This window comes from Lepidochelys olivacea, assembly GCF_965140295.1.
Source record: "Lepidochelys olivacea isolate rLepOli2 genome assembly, chromosome: 7".
NCBI lineage: Eukaryota > Metazoa > Chordata > Testudines > Cheloniidae > Lepidochelys > Lepidochelys olivacea.
Window position 1 is genome coordinate 34,502,880 of NC_140417.1, and position 18,318 is coordinate 34,521,197.

The following is an 18,318-nucleotide window of genomic DNA, read 5'->3' on the forward strand; positions in this document are numbered from 1 at the left end:
CCCCCCCAAACCTCCGCCCCACCCAACTGTCCCCCGACTGCACCCAGGGACCCCCGCCCCTTATCCAACCTCCCTGCCCCCTTACCGTGCCTCTCAGATCAGCATGTCTGGCAGCCACACCACCCGGCTGGAGCCAGCCACGCCGCTGCGCTGCCTGGCAGGAGCTCGCAACCCCCACCCAGAGCGCTGGCAGCACGGCAAGCTGAGATTGCGGGGGAGGAGGGACAGCAGGGAAGGGGCCGGGGGCTAGCCTCCCCGGCTGGAAGCTCAAAGGCCGGGCAGGATGTGGCCCGCGGGCCACAGTTTGCCCACCTCTGCTCTAACTGATGGTGAGTTGCTCCTGCGTTTCATCAGCCTCTGATCTGGCTGTGCAGTAGGTCTCCCATGTGGCTCTAATCCCTCTGGCTGCTGAAGCAGCAGCCTTTCTCCTGCCTTATGTGTTGAATGGCAGTAGTCACTGTGGCTCTAAAAGGAACATGGCAGCAGCTTATCTTTCAGGGAATTCCCATATACCCGGCCCCCTCACAGCTTTTCCCCTGTCTTTCTTTACCCTGGGTCTAACAGGAGTCTGTGGCTTTGGAGGCCCTTATGGGGAAACAGTAGCAACAGGCGCTTACCGGGCCTTCCGGGTGGCAGCAGCAGCAGGACACTCCGGAGCCTTCTCTGGCAATGACAACAACAGGACTAGCAAGTTTCAGGGCGGTAATTATACCAAACCCCTTTTCTTAGAGCTTCTGGCAACAGCTTTTCACTTCACAGTCTGGTCTCGGGCTTTCCACTGGCTGCAATTTTCCTGTCTCCCTAACTGTCTCCAGCTGTCACTTTTGTAGGTTGCTGTGAACTCACTCATTGACTGCTGTACTCTACTGCAATCTTTTCCCTAAGTCCCTGTGGCAACCTGGTCTCTGTGCCAGTCTGCCTGTTACATTCTTGTTCAAATATAAAAATGCTTTAACATTTAAGTAGAAATTCTGTCTTTTGTGCTTCATAATGTTAGGATATGTTATAACAAACTCAGCTTTGCTTGGATATGTTAAAGATTTTCTAAAACTGGAGAGCAAAAAGGCATCTTGAAAAAGTGACACAGTAGAAGTTCTTGTATTTGTGTTACTGTTAATCCATCCTTCATTGGTGCCTCATGTCAAAGTCTGGATTTCTGGCCTAAGTTAATAAAAGTGTTAGATTTCTTTGTCCATTGTTTTTCTCTTCTGTAAAAGGTGACAGTAGAAATCCATGAATTCCAGTTACTTGGGCTACAGGTTTCCTATATACCTAGCTGTATTCTCTAGCACTGTGGTTCCCAAACTTGTTCCTCCGCTTGTGCAGGGAAAGCCTCTGGCTGACTGCGTCGGTTTGTTTACCTGCCACATCCACAGGTTCGGCTGATCGCGTTTCCCAGTGGCCGCGGTTCGCTGCTCCAGGCCAATGGGAGCCGCTGGAAGCGGCGCGGGCTGAGGGACGTACTGGTCGCCACTTCCAGCAGCTCCTATTGGCCTGGAGCATTGAACTGCAGCCACTGGGAGCCGGGATCGGCCGAACCTGTGGACGCGGCAGGTAAACAAACCGGTGCGGCCTGCTAGGGGCTTTCCCTGCACAAGCGGCGGAACAAGTTCGGGAACCACTGCTCTAGCATCTACGCTTCTATTTAAAAAAAACAAGCAAATATTTCTAACACTCTATGGCAAAAACAACCTTGCCAGTGTACACAGTACACAATTAAAGCTGAGAGAATTGTACAGAGAAGTATGAACCATCTGCATTAAACAGGGCTGTCGTTTTTAAGCGTATTAACCTTTTAAAAACAAACATCATCTGCATAAGTGCCATCATTTTTAACCCTTTCATTGCTGATGGTCTTAACAGTAACATCTAGCTCTAGTGTGCTTACCTTGATTTCTGGAAATATGTTATGCCCTGATCTAGCATTAATTTTTAAGGCCATTAGGTATAAAAATGCAAATTTTGAATGTCAGTGACACTGATATTCTCTGTTTGTTTGGATACTAAGGTTTTTGCTTCTGTAAAAGGAGGGTAAAAATAGTGTTTACAATTAAGTCAACTCAAATGCTATTTCTATAACATAGTCCAACGTTAGTAATTTTTTAATGCCCTTTCTTGTGTATCATGCTGATGAAAGTACAGTAGTAAATCTAGGTCAAGAGAATCTAAAAATAATTCCTTCTCTGTTACTCATGTTACTACCTTGTTTAAAAAAAATCCTTACATATTTTTCAAAATTTCTCTTCAGACTCTCAGTATCTATCTAAACATTGTTTTAAATTACTGAAACTGAAGAAGTCACATAAGAGTATTTATTTTTTAATTCATAATTCGTTTATTTTAATAAAGGACTTCTAGATTCCAATTTTAGCTCTAATTTCTTTAAACGTTCACATCATCATGAAAATTAGTTTCACAGTATCAGAAAAGGAAGTTCTTTGTGTAATGAAGATTGACGGAGCGTATTTTTCCATTCACTAATAACTTTGATTTTATGACTGTAAAGAACAATTTTTGGTTTTGCGTTTATGTGCAGGAGTCCAACCTATTCCTTCTCAGGGAGGGAAACTTGAAATAGCTGGCACTGTCGTCGGCCATTGGGCTGGAAGCAGACGTGGACGTGGCGGTAGAGGGCCATTTCCTCTACAGGTGGTTTCTGTTGGAGGACCAGCAAGAGGGTAAGTGCAATACCGCAGAAACTGTTCTTAACATAATTCAGTGATTCAGTGCACTAGAGAATCCAGGATGGGAAATGAGGTGACAGAGACCTTGCATAAAGTATTATGATTACATTTCTTTCGGACTTGTGTGTGGAGTGGACTAGGTAACAGTAATGCCATTACTCAGGAGTTCAAGAGCACTTGTATGTTAATTTTAACATGTTCTTTCTCAGTAGTTCAGATAAATTAAAACGTTTCTGTGCGCAAAAATCTCTCATTCTGAATCTAATTACATACATTTCACGGGTACTGTACCAGGATATGACTCAATAGCATTTCAGTTACAAGAACATGAGGAACTTATTTGAGCCAACCAAATCCATTCCCGCATTCTATATTTTTTTATAATAGTAAAATATTTACTTACTGGTCTGATAAATTGATGAGTAATTTTATTATGTAGTACTAGAGGAGGAGGGGGAAACACCTCAATGTGGAGTTTAAAAGGCTTAATGATGCCCAGACACTACAGTGATGGGGGAAAATACATGATTATTACACACAAAAAACTAGGTTAAGAGAACATTAAGCACCCTCAGTTCCTATTGATTTCATCTGGTGCTATGGATATGCTGCAGTTCTGAAAACCAGGACCTTTGCAAAATAGGCTTGATATGGCTTGATTTGAAAAAAAAAAAGGCTGATATTTGTTCCCAGAGATTTATGATCATTGTTTATGTTATAGTAGCGTTTAGCAAACTTAATTGGGATTCAGCTCCATTGTGCTAGGCACTACACAAACACTTTAAACCCCAAAAGTTAACAGGAAATTAATATATTTTGTGTCTATAATTACTTGCAATCAGGTGTAGTTTCAAAGGAGCAGAGTAAAATAGGTGTATTAATATATTTCTTATATAGTAACCTCATCCTCACTCTTCTCCACCGTTTACAAAACAATATCAAACACCTAGCACGTAGGACACATCTGGCCTCACTTGATGCGTTTGTGGCCTGCATGACGTTATTAGATCATGCAAAATCTAAGCTTTCATTTTTAAAGAAAAGTTCATAGCCTCATAGGTTTTGAAGGTAGCCCCCCAAATGTGAAGTGAATGAAAATACTGCCATGTCTTCCTGGGTCTGCGGGTAGCCAGAAACAATGAGTCTGGGAGGCATGATTTCCCCTCTCCGCATTAATCTAGTTGAGATATAAGCTATAAATCTCAATGCTAACTTTTTAATGTCATCATTGACTATTTCATTGCTGATCATTTTATTGGCCAGAATAGGGAAGTGGGTGGAAGTGAAGCCCTTGAATAGATAAAGAAAGAACTGGAAGTTGATGCAGGGAGGGAAATGCAGAGGGGAAGACAAGAAGAGAAACAGTGACAGGCAAGAGGGAGGCAAACAGAAAAGAAGTTGGGGAAGGAAGGAAGAAAAATAAAGGGCAGAAATAATAGTGGTACTAAAGGGAGCAGATTTAGATATACATAAAGATGTGTTCTACGCTGCTTCTTTGTACAAACAATCCCATGGGCTTCACTGGGAGTTGAGCTTTAAAATGAGGACAGTATGTAGATATAAATTTATCTCACAGTAATTGAGACTCCCTCCGACACCTCTTTCCACATGGCTTCCCAAGAACTCAGTTCAACGCTGGGTATTGACACTTCAGGTATTTTTATGTGGCATGCAGCAAAGTGATGCTGAGTTGACCAGACTCAAGCATAGAGCGTACCACACATCCGAAGTTGCACAGAAAACCTCTTCCTTTATATACATTTACACATTACATTTACTATACACTGCATCATGTTTTGAGATTGGCTGGGTTACTTTGTAGGAATTAATCCCTGTACACCATGCTCTGTCCGCACACTACTTACTTTTTACCTTATCTTACATTCCAGGCCTATCTTGTCCATCGTAAATGGTTCCCTGGGTGTTCCCCCTTTGTTGGCTAGTGGAGGCTTTCTGTCTCTTAGTTTATTGACCCATTTACCTGTCTTAGTTATACTCCTATACATTCTGTGCCAAAAATTAAAAAATGTCGTGCCAAAAAATTTAAAATTCTGCAGACAATATTTTAAAATTCTGCAAATTTTATTTGTCAAATAAATGTGGAGGCTCCAGCATGGCATTGGGGAGCACAGGCCACTGGCTGCACAGAAGTGGGAGATCCCTGTGCAGCTCTCTCACCCTGGGACACGGATTCAGCAGTGAGGCTGCACCCAACCCTTACACTGCGCAAGGACCGGACCTGCCCCAGAAACACCCAGGGCCCAGCCCCTCCGTGCCAGGTGCAGGCAGGCAGGCTCAGCAAGTCAGGATCCGAGTGTGGAGGACTTAGTGCGGGGGGATTCAGGTGTGGGTTGAGAGTGTTCTGTGTGGGGCAATCTGGGTGCAGGCGTCTCAGTGGGGATCTGGATGCACAGGGGCTTATTGGGGAGTTCTGGGTGCAACAGTAATGGAGGTCCAAGTCAAGTTGGTTGGGGCTTAGCACGGGGGTTACGACCTGGGTGGGGGGGGGGATAGAGCTTGGCAGGGAGGTCTGGGTGTGGGGGGTCCATATGCTGGGGGAATGGAGCTCAGTGGGGGTCGGATCCGGGTGCATGTGGCTTGTCGGAATGGTCCAGGCGCATAGGGAGTGGGGCTCATTGGGGGAGGAGGTGAGGCTTGGCGGGAGGGTCTGGATATGAGGGGGTCTGGATGCCCAGGGGTTGGGCAGATGGGGGAGCAGCTCCCAGTACCGACATCCCTCCCCCTGCAGCTGAGGAGTGAGGGGTGCAGGAAGGGTATTTTGGGGGGAAGGAGTTCGCAGAGATTCCTGCAGCTGGGGGAGAAATCTGGGGGTGAGTCTGACCTGGCCCAGGATGCCATACAGGAGAAGAGGAAGTCCCGTCCTCTCCAGCCTAGCCGAGACTAGCAGCTGAGCCTGGCGCAGGGTAGGAGCCACTAGCCGGGTCTTCCCCGGTCCTGCCCCACAGTGATTTACCTCTCCGCCGTCTGCCCCAGGCACCCAAAATATACTGCTGGGGAGGGTTACATGACTGCTCTTGTGGCTTCCCTTTGCTTCCCTGTCAGAAAGTCATTTTTCCGTAGGGAAGCAAAAAAATCTGCAGGGGACATAAATGCTGTGCGTGCACAGTGGCGCAGAATTCCCCCAGGAGTATAGTTAGCACAGACATTCCGTTTCCAGCCTGCTGAGCCATTTACCTCCCTAATACTGTCTCCCAAGAAATAAGGCCTCATCTATGTCCAGTTACTCATGTCAGGCTAGGCGTATATTCCACTTCTTTTCCTTTTCTTCTTTGTTTTATTTGCATTATATTCCTGTTTTTTGTGCTTTTTTGTAAGTTTATTACTCAGCAACATATTAAGACCAGAGTAGTTGTAATTATTTGGACTATCATTAAACTAAAGTATGAACCAGGGAGTGAGTGCAAGCTTCCCTTTTATAGTATAGCCTATCAGGGTGTAATTTTACATTATAAGCTTGCTCTGCCTTTAAAACATTCTTTTGTAATTTTAACTTTGCTTTTATTTTAATTACATTATAAAAAACTGGTACAAAATATATATTTTTTTCATTTATTACCACAGGAAATTTAGATGTGAAACAGAACATAGTCCAATTTAAATAACATTCCCTGGGTCCTACCAGAAGTAATCCATTTCAGCTGTTACACAATACTTGTTATTACCAGCATAGGCAGTTTTTACTTTATCAAAGTCTCAGTATTTCAGTCGTACTGTGCAATTTGGATACTATTCCCCCAGAGTGAACCCAGATGCTGGCAACTTTGTCTGTAAGATCTTACACCTACCCATGTAAGAGTCCCCCAGGTGCAAAGAGCCCTACACATTTGGGACTTTTCAGACCTTGTATTGCCTTGAAGTAGTATTTGAGTAGGAAAAACATTGCGTGGGTTGCAGTGCTTTTACATTTATCTTTGTTATTGGACCCTTGTTAATTTTTTTAGCCTGCACCCTCTGGTGTTACCTTTTCTGCACTAAATATATCACTTTTTTGTGGTGATAGGAGAGCAGGTTTTCTTGCTCCGTATCACATAAGGCTGCTTTTACTTGATATAGCATGTATTCTTTTACATACTACACACTTTTTTAGAACACATTGACTTAATTTCATACTTGGCATTAAAAGGGTTTAAATATTATTTTCCTTACGGTTAGATAGTGACCCTTACAGTTAGGGATATCTACTTAATCTACTCCAGAAGTATGGATTTTGGGTTTATTTCAGTCTTGTCGCTGAGGTTAGTTTTACCTATTCCAGACAAGTGTCATCCAACTTTATATGTTGAGATTTCCCCTGAGACTTCTTTCCACTTGGCTTCCCAAGAACGCCATTTGACTCCAGATTTTATCACTTAGGTATTTTTATTTTTCATGCAGCAAAGCAATACTGAGTTGATCAGACTCAGGCATAAGGAGTAGGTATAGGGCATACTACATATCCAAAGTTACACAGAAAACCTCTTTCTTTGTATACATTTATACGTTATGTTGCATTTACTATACACTGTATCACATGTTTTGGGATTGGCTTGGTTATGTTGTAGGAACCAATCCCTGTACACCATCCTCTGATCATGCAAAGTCCATGTACAATTTACTTTTTCCCTCATCTTATATTCCAGGCTTCTCTTGTCCGTTGTAAATGGTTCCCTGGGTGTTTCCCCGTTTCTTGGCTAGTGCAGGCAATAATGGGCATTAATTAAAAGGGGAATCTGGCCCTATCCATAGAATGAGTTCAATACCCTGGTGTAAGCTAAATATAGTACTTTTGATGACAACACTGCTTGTGGAAGAGTTCTGGTGATGTATATTGCCACAGTCAAGGGGGCGGGGTCCAAGATCAGAATATCTGTGCATATAATTATGATATGTAGTGGCTAGGGCATTACCATTAGTTCTTTGAAGGCACCCTCACATACCCACTGTGCGTCTGCTCGTCTAAGTAATTCACTTCACTCGTTTGCATTGGAGAGGAGCCCTTCCATATTCTGGGTACTAGAAGAAGCAAAGCAAATGCACAATCACTAGCACCCAGACACCTATAATCAGGATGCTAAACTGACATCCTTAATAGGGATCTCACTGTGTCGGGGGGAGCAGTCGAATTGCTGCAAGGATGTAATCCTTTCCAGCAGTACCTAGATGGAAAAGAGATGTAAAGACACTCTCTGGTAATAGCTTGCCAGAGAGAGGATGAACTAAAGATGCTATGTTTGGGTAGGCAGTTTGTTTTGGGAGACTTGTTACCACCTCCAAAAAACAAAATTCTTTGCAATGTCAGACGCGCTCTTTTCCAGCCAAATCATAATGGAAGCTCACCTCTCTGTATGTAGAGCTACTAAAAATGGATCATTCAGAGGGGGGGAAAACTGTCATTCACCGGAAAGTGGCAGTCCACGTAAAGGCTGACAGGAAATACACCCTGGTGTCAGAGTCCTCTCAAAACAGGTGTGTGAATGATTGAGGACTTCATCTGTGGATTTGATTTGGTACCAAAGAGGAAAAGTTACTCTGCACTGAAAACAGGGGACAGGGACAACATTGTCCATGCTTTGTCACTTAATTCACCTCACTTTCTCATCTCCTCCCTCTTAACAGAGGGCAGTTCAAGTCCAGGCTTACCTTCATTGTTCTCTCTTGACTCCTTGCAACTTAATTCTCAAATGGCTTATCTATGCAATCTACTGATTTTCAGTCTTCTCCATACCGTTAAGTGTGACCAACTCACTTTCATTAACTTTGATCCATCAGTATACAGTGAGATGTGAAATCTGAATTGCAAAATCCTATTTTTGAACTATCTAGAGGTCACAGTCACTTCATCCTAAATATAATTAGTAAATGGGATGGGTCTGTCTTGTTTTCTTTGTAAATTGGTTTAAAAATGCATACCAGATTAAAATAAGAGGGGTCAGATGTGTAAAGTATTCATTTCCTCTTTTGGTTTCCTTCTAATTTCATTATTTATTACTTCTTATTGCATTGTGGATGTGCATACAGAGACTGGGGTTGGCACTTGAGGTGATTCAATCTAAATTAGACATAACACAGCAAAGATGACAACAAATTGTAGGAGTGGAATAAGTGGAAACATTGGATCGGAACTTGGCTCCTCCTTTGACTGCTTTGTCCCAGTCTGGCAGCACAAAGCAGCCTTAAAGCTAGCAAAATCAGCTACTTTGGGACCCTCCTGGCATAGGGGAATCCTCAGGTTGTGCAGAGCCAGCTATGCGGGAAAGGAGGCATGGATGCCGAGCTGCAGAAATCACTAGTTGCTGGAATGGCTCAGTGGGGGCTGGTGCAGCCAGCACAGCATAGAACAGCCCTGAGACTGCTCTAACCTACTAGGGACATTGTGGAAGCTCCTTCGCTGGAGGTTTTCTAAAGGAGGCTTAGAAAGCCATCTGTCTTAGATGAGTTAGACCCAACAGATGCTGCATCTTGGCAGGGGGTTTGACAAGATGACCCTTGTGGTCCCTTCTAACCCTATAATTCTTTGATTCTAAGTTGCTCCTGTGGACCTGACTTGGCTATCCTATTTCTCATTCCTGTTCTGGGCCAGGCCTAAGGCTCTGGCCCATTGGTTTTGATATATGTACTTGGAGTAAAGTCAGAGCAGTCCTGTTGCTGTTAGATCCAATACTGAAAATGAAAGTCCTGACATCGTGGTAGAGTACATTAAGGTTTTTTTATGTAATTGCTTACTGTAAAGCATAAATGTGGGTTGTAGGTGGGTCTTCCACCCCTGGAACCTGGGTTCAAAATTTGTAATGAAGGGCAAATTAAAATCTGTGGACTCTCATCTAATCCTCATTTAGATAACTTGAAACCCTGCTATATGATTTGGTGTGACTGGAGCTCTGCTCAAGAGTGTTCCAAAACGATAAGTCATAATTAAGAGAGTGTAGCAGAACTGTGTTGATAAGCTTGTACGGTGTCTGCCTGGACTAGGCATGGTTCAAGCCACTCCTTCCATTTCATAAGCACTTAAATCACTGACCAGCTTTAATATTGCAGTAGCTTTGCATTGTTGAATCATATTTGCACATTGTGGGTGGGAAGTATTATTCAGTGGAAAGAATGGTCTTATGAATATAAATAAATAGTCCAGAATGGCTGTCTTTTGCCAGGCTTTTAGTATGTATGCTAGCCACTGATGGAAAATTTGATACGTATTTTAAAGGAATTTTAAGGATAACTAGATAAGAATTTAAAGCATTTCCATAGAGTTTGAAAGTACTTCTCCATTGCTTGTTCTGAAGTGAAATTGTGAAATAGCCATTTTATTGCTAGGAAAACAAGATTTTAGAAACACAAATCATAGACTTTGCACTCTCACAAGTAGTAAAAATCTTAAAACACTGAATGATTAATCAGGTTGTTCCTTGGGATGGGGAGGGAGTGAAACTTTTCTATAATAATTAGATGGCATTAGCAAAAAAACCCTTTATTCTATTTAGTTTAAGGTATTTTTAAACAAAATTTAAATGCATTTGTTGTTTGTTTTTCTTTAATACACATAGGCGTCCTAGAGGAGTTATTTCCACTCCAGTGATAAGAACATTTGGAAGAGGTGGAAGGTACTATGGGAGAGGTTATAAAAACCAGGGAGCAATTCAGGTAATAAAGTGGTGTGATTTACTTCCATAACTCTGGTTTACAGGCTAGTGTGGTCACAGGCTCCCTAGGCCAGTAGGACTTGCTGCTGACAGCTCGTGGGAGAAGGGCAGGATAGAGTGCTTCTTGTAGCTACCATGGTATATACTGGTCACTGAAACAATAAACCATATGGACAGTGATGACAGTTCTCCCAGTGTTGTTCCATCTCATTCAGAAGCAAGCTTTAGTTATCTGATTAGAGGAGAAAATGCACCCTGCAATGAAGAATATGGGTCCCATATGGACAATCCTGATCAGCTGTAGGGGAGGGATGTGGGACCTTAACTGAAATCAGTGAGCAAACACTAAGGAGAAATATGAAGTTGAAACAAATTGGTATTTTATATTCCCCACGGCCAACTCCCCCAGTTTTTGTTCACTTTCATTCTGGCCCCCCAATTCCTTTTAAAAAAAACAAAAAAAACCCAAACCAACAGGTAGTGCTAGGATTCTACCTCTAGAGTACTCACTGTAAATATTAATAGGAAATTATGGAACAACCTCTGTGCCATGTGGTTACACAGTCCCATCTTTTGGTAATGGTACAAAGAGTCCATAAATCATAGCTTCTACCTTTTCCATGGTTCTTTGAAACCGTGTAACTGAAGCATATGGGTGTTACACATATAATGCCAATTTGTTTCAGCTTCACATTTCCCCCAGTTTTGTTCAGTCTTTTATTCCAGCTACTCAGCACTTTTGCAAGTTAAATGAGTCCCAGGGGAGATGGATTAGTGGGCAGCTAGTAGATGATGTGGATAAAAGTACATGATAAATGTATCGTGGCTCTGCATTGTGTCACATGGATAGTAGCAGATAGGAGTTGGCGGGGTGGGGCGCTAACAGCGAGAGGAGTGCTCTCTTGTGAGAGATGAGGGAACTCTTAATTTCAAGTAAAACTCAATGTTTTCTGGATGTAAAAATTCAAGCTTGTTCTATTTACTTCTTTGTAGTTATTGCATCCTATCTTCTTTGTCAACGTCTGTGGAAATGGATCTAAATTTCAGTGTGTATGTGTATCTGGTGTTAATTTCTGTATTTTTAAAGCTTTAATTCTCATTACCAGCACCCCAGTGTAAAGTATTCTGCTGGAATTCTGTATTGAATTCACAGGCCTGGAAACAGGGGGCCTCTGTTTACCCATAGAACCAATATAGTATTTGCACAGCAGTCCAAGTTTGCTAGAGTCATAAGTCTCTTTCACAGGGAGTACCTTTGAGATTGAGAGGGTAGACCAGTCTCCATGGTATTTCAGTCTTTGGGTATCAGACAGCACTTAAAAGCAAGGAAATGGATATCGTAAGGAAATGAATATTGTAACTCTTCCACTGCAGATATACGGCCAGATTTTGATACCCTTCCTTGTCATTAATTATGTTTATTACGGTAGTGTGTAAGGGCCAACCAAGAATGGAGCCGCATTGTACTAGGCACCACACAAATACTGTAGTAGGTGGTCCCTACCCCTAAGACTTTACAGTCTAAGTAGACAAGACAGACACAGGATGGGGAAAGAGGTAGCACACGCAAGCAGAATGAACAATGTGATGGCTGCAAATGTCATGTTAGTTCCAGTTATTTTTTGAGGGGTAGGTATAGTTAGGAGGGGTTCAGCTAAATGAAAAGAAAAAGAAAAAAGGGGATAGGAACAGGGCAGGGGAGCAGAGGGTAAGGGGGCAGGTGTGCAGTGAAGCTGAGATGTGAAGACTGCGGGCTTGTGTACACTACCGCTTGGGGTCGATCTAAGATACACAACTTCCGCTACATGAATAGCATAGCTGAAGTCGACGTACTTAGATCTACTTTCCATGGTGTCTTCACTGCAGTAAGTTGACAGCTGACGCACTCCCATCGACTCCGCTTGCGTGTCTCATTTTGGTGGAGAACTGAGTCGGTGGGAGAGCGCTCAGCGGTCGATTATCGCGTCTGTACTAGACATGATAAATCGACCCCTGCTGGATCGATCGCTGCCTGCTGATGCTTCAGGTAGTGTAGACAAGCCCTAAGAGAGGAGGGGGAAGGTTAGAGCAAACAGACAGCACAAAGCAGAGCAAGTACCCAGAATAAGTAGCATCTTAACCCTCAAAGAGTTTCAATGACTTCATTGAGACGACTTGTAAAGTAAGGTGCTACTCAGCAGGAGTGGAGGGGACAAGTGGCTGGTCTATAATTAATATGTTCTTACGACGTATAAAGAAATATATATTTTGTCACAGGATAACACCCTTAACTCTGACTCAGAATATATGCTGTGCTTTCTTAGTAGTTTCAAAATATTAACACAGCAAAAAACAACCTGAATAGGACACCTAAAAAGAATATGTGAGCACTGGTGCCACAATATTGATCAGCCTCAAATGCTTCATATTGATATTATACACTTTCCTAGCAAGCCACCTATGCAACACTAATACTAAGGGACAGCAATTTGAATATTTTACCAAAACAAAAAAACCCAGCAATTCAGAAATACCTTAACTAATATTTCCCATGGTTACAGTTAAGATTGTTGTTGTGAAATTGTAAGATTTACACCATGTCCTTAATGTATTCATTTCTTTGCTTTTTTGCTTTAATCTACTCCTTTATCTGAGGACACTGGGGAGAACAGCTAGTGTGCTTTAGCAGGGTCCACATGGACATTTAGTGCCTGGCAAGCTACTAAAACTACTAAGGGTAGATTTATGCTCCATCTTGCCACAAGCTGGAGCATGTACATGTATACAAGCCTTAAGTGTTTTGTGTTTGTAACAATGTGATAAGTTGTCACTTAGCAATCTAAATTAAAAAGAAACAACTATGTTGATTGTTGTGTGTTTTGGAATTGTATGATTTATTATTGCAACTGATGAAAAGTTAAATGTAGTTTTAATTCTCAAGCCCTGTAAGTCTACATTTTCAATATTAGCTTTATGGCTTTATTTCATCTGTGGTATGTTTTCTGAGTATTTATTGTGCATTTTGAATATAAGTCACTTTCATGGGCTGTCTCTTACATATGCACAGTACATGGTATTACATGACACTACTTGTACCTTTGTTAAAAAATGTTTTATATTGTATCTGAGAAACAGTATGTAATCATATCATTAGACTACACTGCGTGCAAATGAGGACACAGAGTTAACATCATGTGCTGAATCTTAATTTTGGCATTTCCTGACTCTTGTTTACTTAATTGTACAGTCTAAACAGTGTAATTATTGCACCTGGTGCAAAGTGCAACTTCCCACGGGCATGTCAGAAAACTGGGCTGAGCTAAAAGGTGTTCACATTAATTTTCCTTTAAGGACTGAAATTCTTTGAATTATGGTAATCATAATTATGGTAGCCAGCTCTGCCATTTTTGGCTCTTGGTCATAAAAAGCTAATTCTGTAACTGGTTAACTGAAGGAAAAAAAAAAAAGTTGGTTTCTTGACTGCATAAGCTAGGGGAAGCCCAGATATATTGTCTGTTGTTCCCCAAAGATGAAATTGGCATTAGATGCTTTGTTTGACCTTGTGCACCCCTTCCACAGTGAGGTAAATTTTCCATGTCTGTAGATTGATATGTTCAGTCTTTAAATCCATGCTAATCTGGGAATTTAGTATGGTATGCAAACTCTTGTTACAACAGTAGATCATGTTTGGAATATTCCAAGTTAACATGTAATACTTCTGTCTGTGTTCTGCAGCACGCTATCGGAAGTGGTGTCAAGATAATCAGTTACAAATATACAATGGTAGCTTCTTTAATAATGTCTTCTCTTTTTTTAAAATAGGGCAAACCTCCTTATGCTGCTTCAGCAGAAGAAGTGGCCAAAGAACTTAAGTCAAAATCAGAGGAATCTAAATCCTCAATTGTGTCTTCAGATGGATCCCTGGCTGAAAATGGAGTAGTGAATGAGGAGAAGCCAGCTTCCCAGATGAATGGGAATACAGGAGACGTCCGGGGTTCCAACCAGTCTGAAAGTGCCTTGAGTAATGACTCTAAAATGTGCAATACAAATCCTCACTTAAATGCACTAAATGCAGACAGTGTTTGCCATAAAGATGATACTCTTGAGGCTGCTGTCTTAAAAAAAGAAGAGTAAACTTATTTTTTATAGAGGGTGAAGGATGTTGGGAAGGGTCAGGATTAGGAATATCTGGAAAGAAAGAGAGCCTACAGTTACGTACATTTTTTCCTTTCCGTAAGAGAAAAATGAGGACTTTGGAAATTCGGATCCCTCTTTGATGTCAGAGATTTAAACAACACATTTTTAGTTTTAACCAGTTGTAGTCAAAATGCTACAATAAAACAAAAAAGAAAGAGAATGAAGAGCATTTGACTCCCGCACTTAAAATGAAGTATACATAAAGTTTAAACTGGTTATGACAAAAGCTTGTAGTTTTGTTTCTTGAAATATAAGGAAAACAAATTTTGGCAGTCTTTAAGTATATATAGCTTAAAATATAATTTTTAGTACTTGGCACCATATGTATGCCATTATATTTGATTTTGCATTACTGTGTCACAATAAAGCTTTCTTTAAGGCTTTGATTTATGATTTTGGGGGAAAAAAGGCACAACCACAGTTTTTCTTTCTCAAATTTCATCACTGTTGATGTGGTTCTTTTGTGTTTAAAATGTGCAAACTATCGAAACTAAAAATTATAGAGTAATATTGCAGTTCTGCTGATTTTAAATATACATCATACATACTTTACAAGAAAGTTAAATGGAGATAAACTTGAAATCATAGAAGATACAAATGACCTTTCAAAATAAACACAATGTGTTCTGAAACTTTTTGTGACTAATACCATGCATCCGTGATCAATGAACTATGTGGTTTTGAATCAGACGTAGACCATTAGTACTACTATTTGAGCTAAACTTCTGCATGGTTCATGATTTTTAAAGTGTGTAGTTAATATTATGCATGTTATTGTCCTCTTTCTTCCATTCTTACAAGTACTGTGCCCATTTGCAAAACAAAAAGCTAATAATCAGTAATAGTCCTATAAAAGATGTTAACTATGTTTAGTCATTGACTGATCTTGCTCTAACCTTAAAATTTTGTGATTATTGACCTCTGTTGCATTTATTCTAAAACTTTAAAAAAAAAATTATCTAGCCGTTTTTTGAATATCAACGTTACCCTGGTGTACTCATTGCTGTATGCATTATTGTTCTCTGTTGCTGTTTTATGCCTTCATATTAGCAAATATGAAATTCTGTGAAAAACAAAAAAAACAAAAAAAGCTTTGATCTTCAAAAAATACCCCCTTCTGTAGCAGGAAACAAATGGCTTGTTCTTGAGAACTTTCCCATCAAGAATTTAGTATAAGCAAATATACCTGTATCATTTTGATGTTTTTGTTAGTGTTTCCAAACTTAATGTACTTCAAAATCAGAATCATTTCTTTATATTCGTTTTCATATAATTCTCCTGATGCTCTTCATCACACATTAGTGATCAGAAATGAGGTGTAATTCCCCATTCCCTGCCCGCAAGAGCTAAGTAGGTATCTTAATGTAAGTTGAAGGGAGTTCTGCCCCAACTCATGGATTGTGCAAGAATGAACTACTGTTGGGTTTGATTGGTTGTAGATGGATTGTGGTGTGGTGTATTTGAAGGCTATTGAATGCAACTTACAATGCTTAATAAAAATCTTTATTCTTTTAGTATAAAATAATGTATGCCTTTTTTATTGTCATGTAGACCTTTAATTAAACATACTGTGAATAAGTTTTCCTGTGCACAAATAAGCTGGTTGTTAGTGAATGACATGATCTCCTACTGGCATGTAGAGAACGGAAGCAAAGCACTTTGTCATCATCCTTATGTAGGGCGATGTTGCCCTTGATGAGAACAATGCTCAGTCCTATTCATTTTGTTGAATAACGCAGGTTTCATGACTTGGTTAGTAAGTTGCAAGTGTTCAACTTAACTCTTGAGGGCTGCTACAAAATATAATTGGTCTGAAATTTGAGTGGGGGAAGGTATATTTTTTCTGAAATATGACATAAGTTAGTCACCAAAGCCTCCAGTTCAAGGCCCTGCTGGCAGAGAGAATTAAAAATGCAGTAAATAGCAAATTGAGAAGCAAAATAATTATTGTTGTGGTTACTTCAGAAACTATCGTATTTTTGTATTAGCAAAAATGGATGAAACACTGAAAAGCAGAATTTCAGAAGCTAAGATGCTAGAATCTTCCTAAGGAGAAGCTTTAATTCCCAAAAGAAATGGTACCCTGTGCCCTGTTCTGGTTCTCTGCAAATTGAACAAATAACCAAGGAAAAACAAATTAATGTGGCTTTTCTGGCACACAGAATCCCTTCTTTCAGTCCTCAGAACAGATTCTGGGTTTCTTGACCTTTAGGATGCCTCACTAGCTGTGGTTTTTGCCTTATGGAGAGGCTCACGATGAGCAGCAGCCACTGCCAAGCCAATGTGAGGGTGAAAGCACTACCCTGGATATTCGCCTAGGGCTTGCCTACACAGGAAATTTTTTCCAGTTACGTGGTATAGTTATACCACTATAACTCCCTGTGCAGGTACTTATATTCCAGAATGAGAGGCTCTTCTTGGTTTAGCTTAACCCCCTGACCAAGCAACATAAACTAACCCCAAAAAGGCACCCTAATTCTGGAATAAGAACATCTACATGGGCTTACACTGGTATAACCATAAATTGACGCCTTAACTTATACCACGAAAATTTTCCAGCATAGACAAACCCTTAGTGGCTGCTGCTTTTGTCCAAAACATATCTATTGTTTTATTGTCTTATATGAGCGCTTAGAGGCCCTGATAGAGCTCGATACACATTGTAGGTGACAGGCCCTGCCTTGAGTTCACAGTCTGAATAGACAACACTTTTATGCAGGGTGAGAGAAGGGAAGTATTCCCCCAGGTTTAGAGGTGACCATGCCTAGCTTACACACACATAGGTGTTAAATCCGGTCTTAAAACTAAGGCTATGTCTACACTACGGACCTTGTAGCGGCACAGCTGTACTGCTGCAGCTGCACCGCTGTAAGGTCTCCCGTGTAGCCGCTCTACTGGCCGGAGAGCTCTCTTCTGCCAGGCATAATTCAACCATCCCCAATGAGCGGCGGTAGCGATGTCGACAGGAGAGCATCTCCCGCCAACATAGGGCTGTCCACACCGGTGCTTCTGTCAATGAAACATGTCGGTTGGTGGTGTGAGTTTTTTTCACACCCCCGACAGACAAATTTTGCCAGCAGAAGTGCTCATGTAGACAAAGCCTAAGTGATGTTTTTAAACTGTGTTAATTAAAGCACTTAGCTAACAGTTTTAAAATGTCAGCCATTTTCCTAGTCTAGACAGGGTCTATATCAGACCTGGAACTGTATCATAGGCATGTTGTGCCGTATCTGTACTACCGCAAACAACTCTTCCCAGCAGCTCTGCTCTGAGCTCAAGTACTGACTGTTGGATTTTATTGGCAATCCTCCCTTCTCCATTGTCCTGTCCCTCCTTATTTCTCTCTGCTGGCAGTCTGTATACCCGTTGTCCTGTCCCTCCTTATTTCTCTCTGCTGGCAATCTGTACTGCAACCAGAATACTGCACCCTGGGTAAAGGTGCGCTATCTTAGCCAAAAATATAGGCCACCCCGTGTCTCAGAGTGAAGGGGCTGAAGCCAGCTCCTTGCCATGTGTGGCTGTCGTTGGTGAGTAACCCGTCAAGTCCCAGCAGAGAGCAGAAAAAACCCAATGGGAATGTGTCCATGGACAATGGAAGGGCTTGTGGGGTGTGTGGTCAGGCTGGAGATTTTCTTTCTTCTCCATGGTGAGTGGTGAGATTAGGAAGATGAAGACTGTCCCTGTCCAAAAGCAGGAATAGATGTTGTTCTTTAGTGTGTGTGTGTGCTCTGTCTGTGTAACCCATCTTGTTTTTATGGGCAAAATTAAGACATTATCCCCCTTCAGAATGGGAGTCAAAGTGAGAGAGTTCTAGGCTGTCT

The 18,318-nt window shown here is 41.4% G+C and overlaps 1 protein-coding gene across 2 annotated transcripts in view; it reads left to right on the plus strand.

Annotated features, from left to right (window-relative positions):
• FAM120A (family with sequence similarity 120 member A) overlaps nt 1–16,022 on the plus strand; it is a 118,044-nt gene extending 102,022 nt beyond the window's left edge. Inside the window, exons 15-18 of one of the 2 annotated variants that reach the window (XM_084633548.1) lie at nt 565–702; nt 2,537–2,678; nt 10,226–10,322; nt 14,123–16,022. In XM_084633548.1, the coding sequence (XP_084489674.1) occupies nt 565–702; nt 2,537–2,678; nt 10,226–10,322; nt 14,123–14,434 (689 nt within the window). In that variant the 3' untranslated portion in view covers nt 14,435–16,022. The remainder of the gene's footprint in view (nt 1–564; nt 703–2,536; nt 2,679–10,225; nt 10,323–14,122) is intronic. The other variant, XM_084633549.1, reaches the window with a different exon arrangement.
• Nucleotides 16,023–18,318: the final 2,296 nt, after the last annotated feature.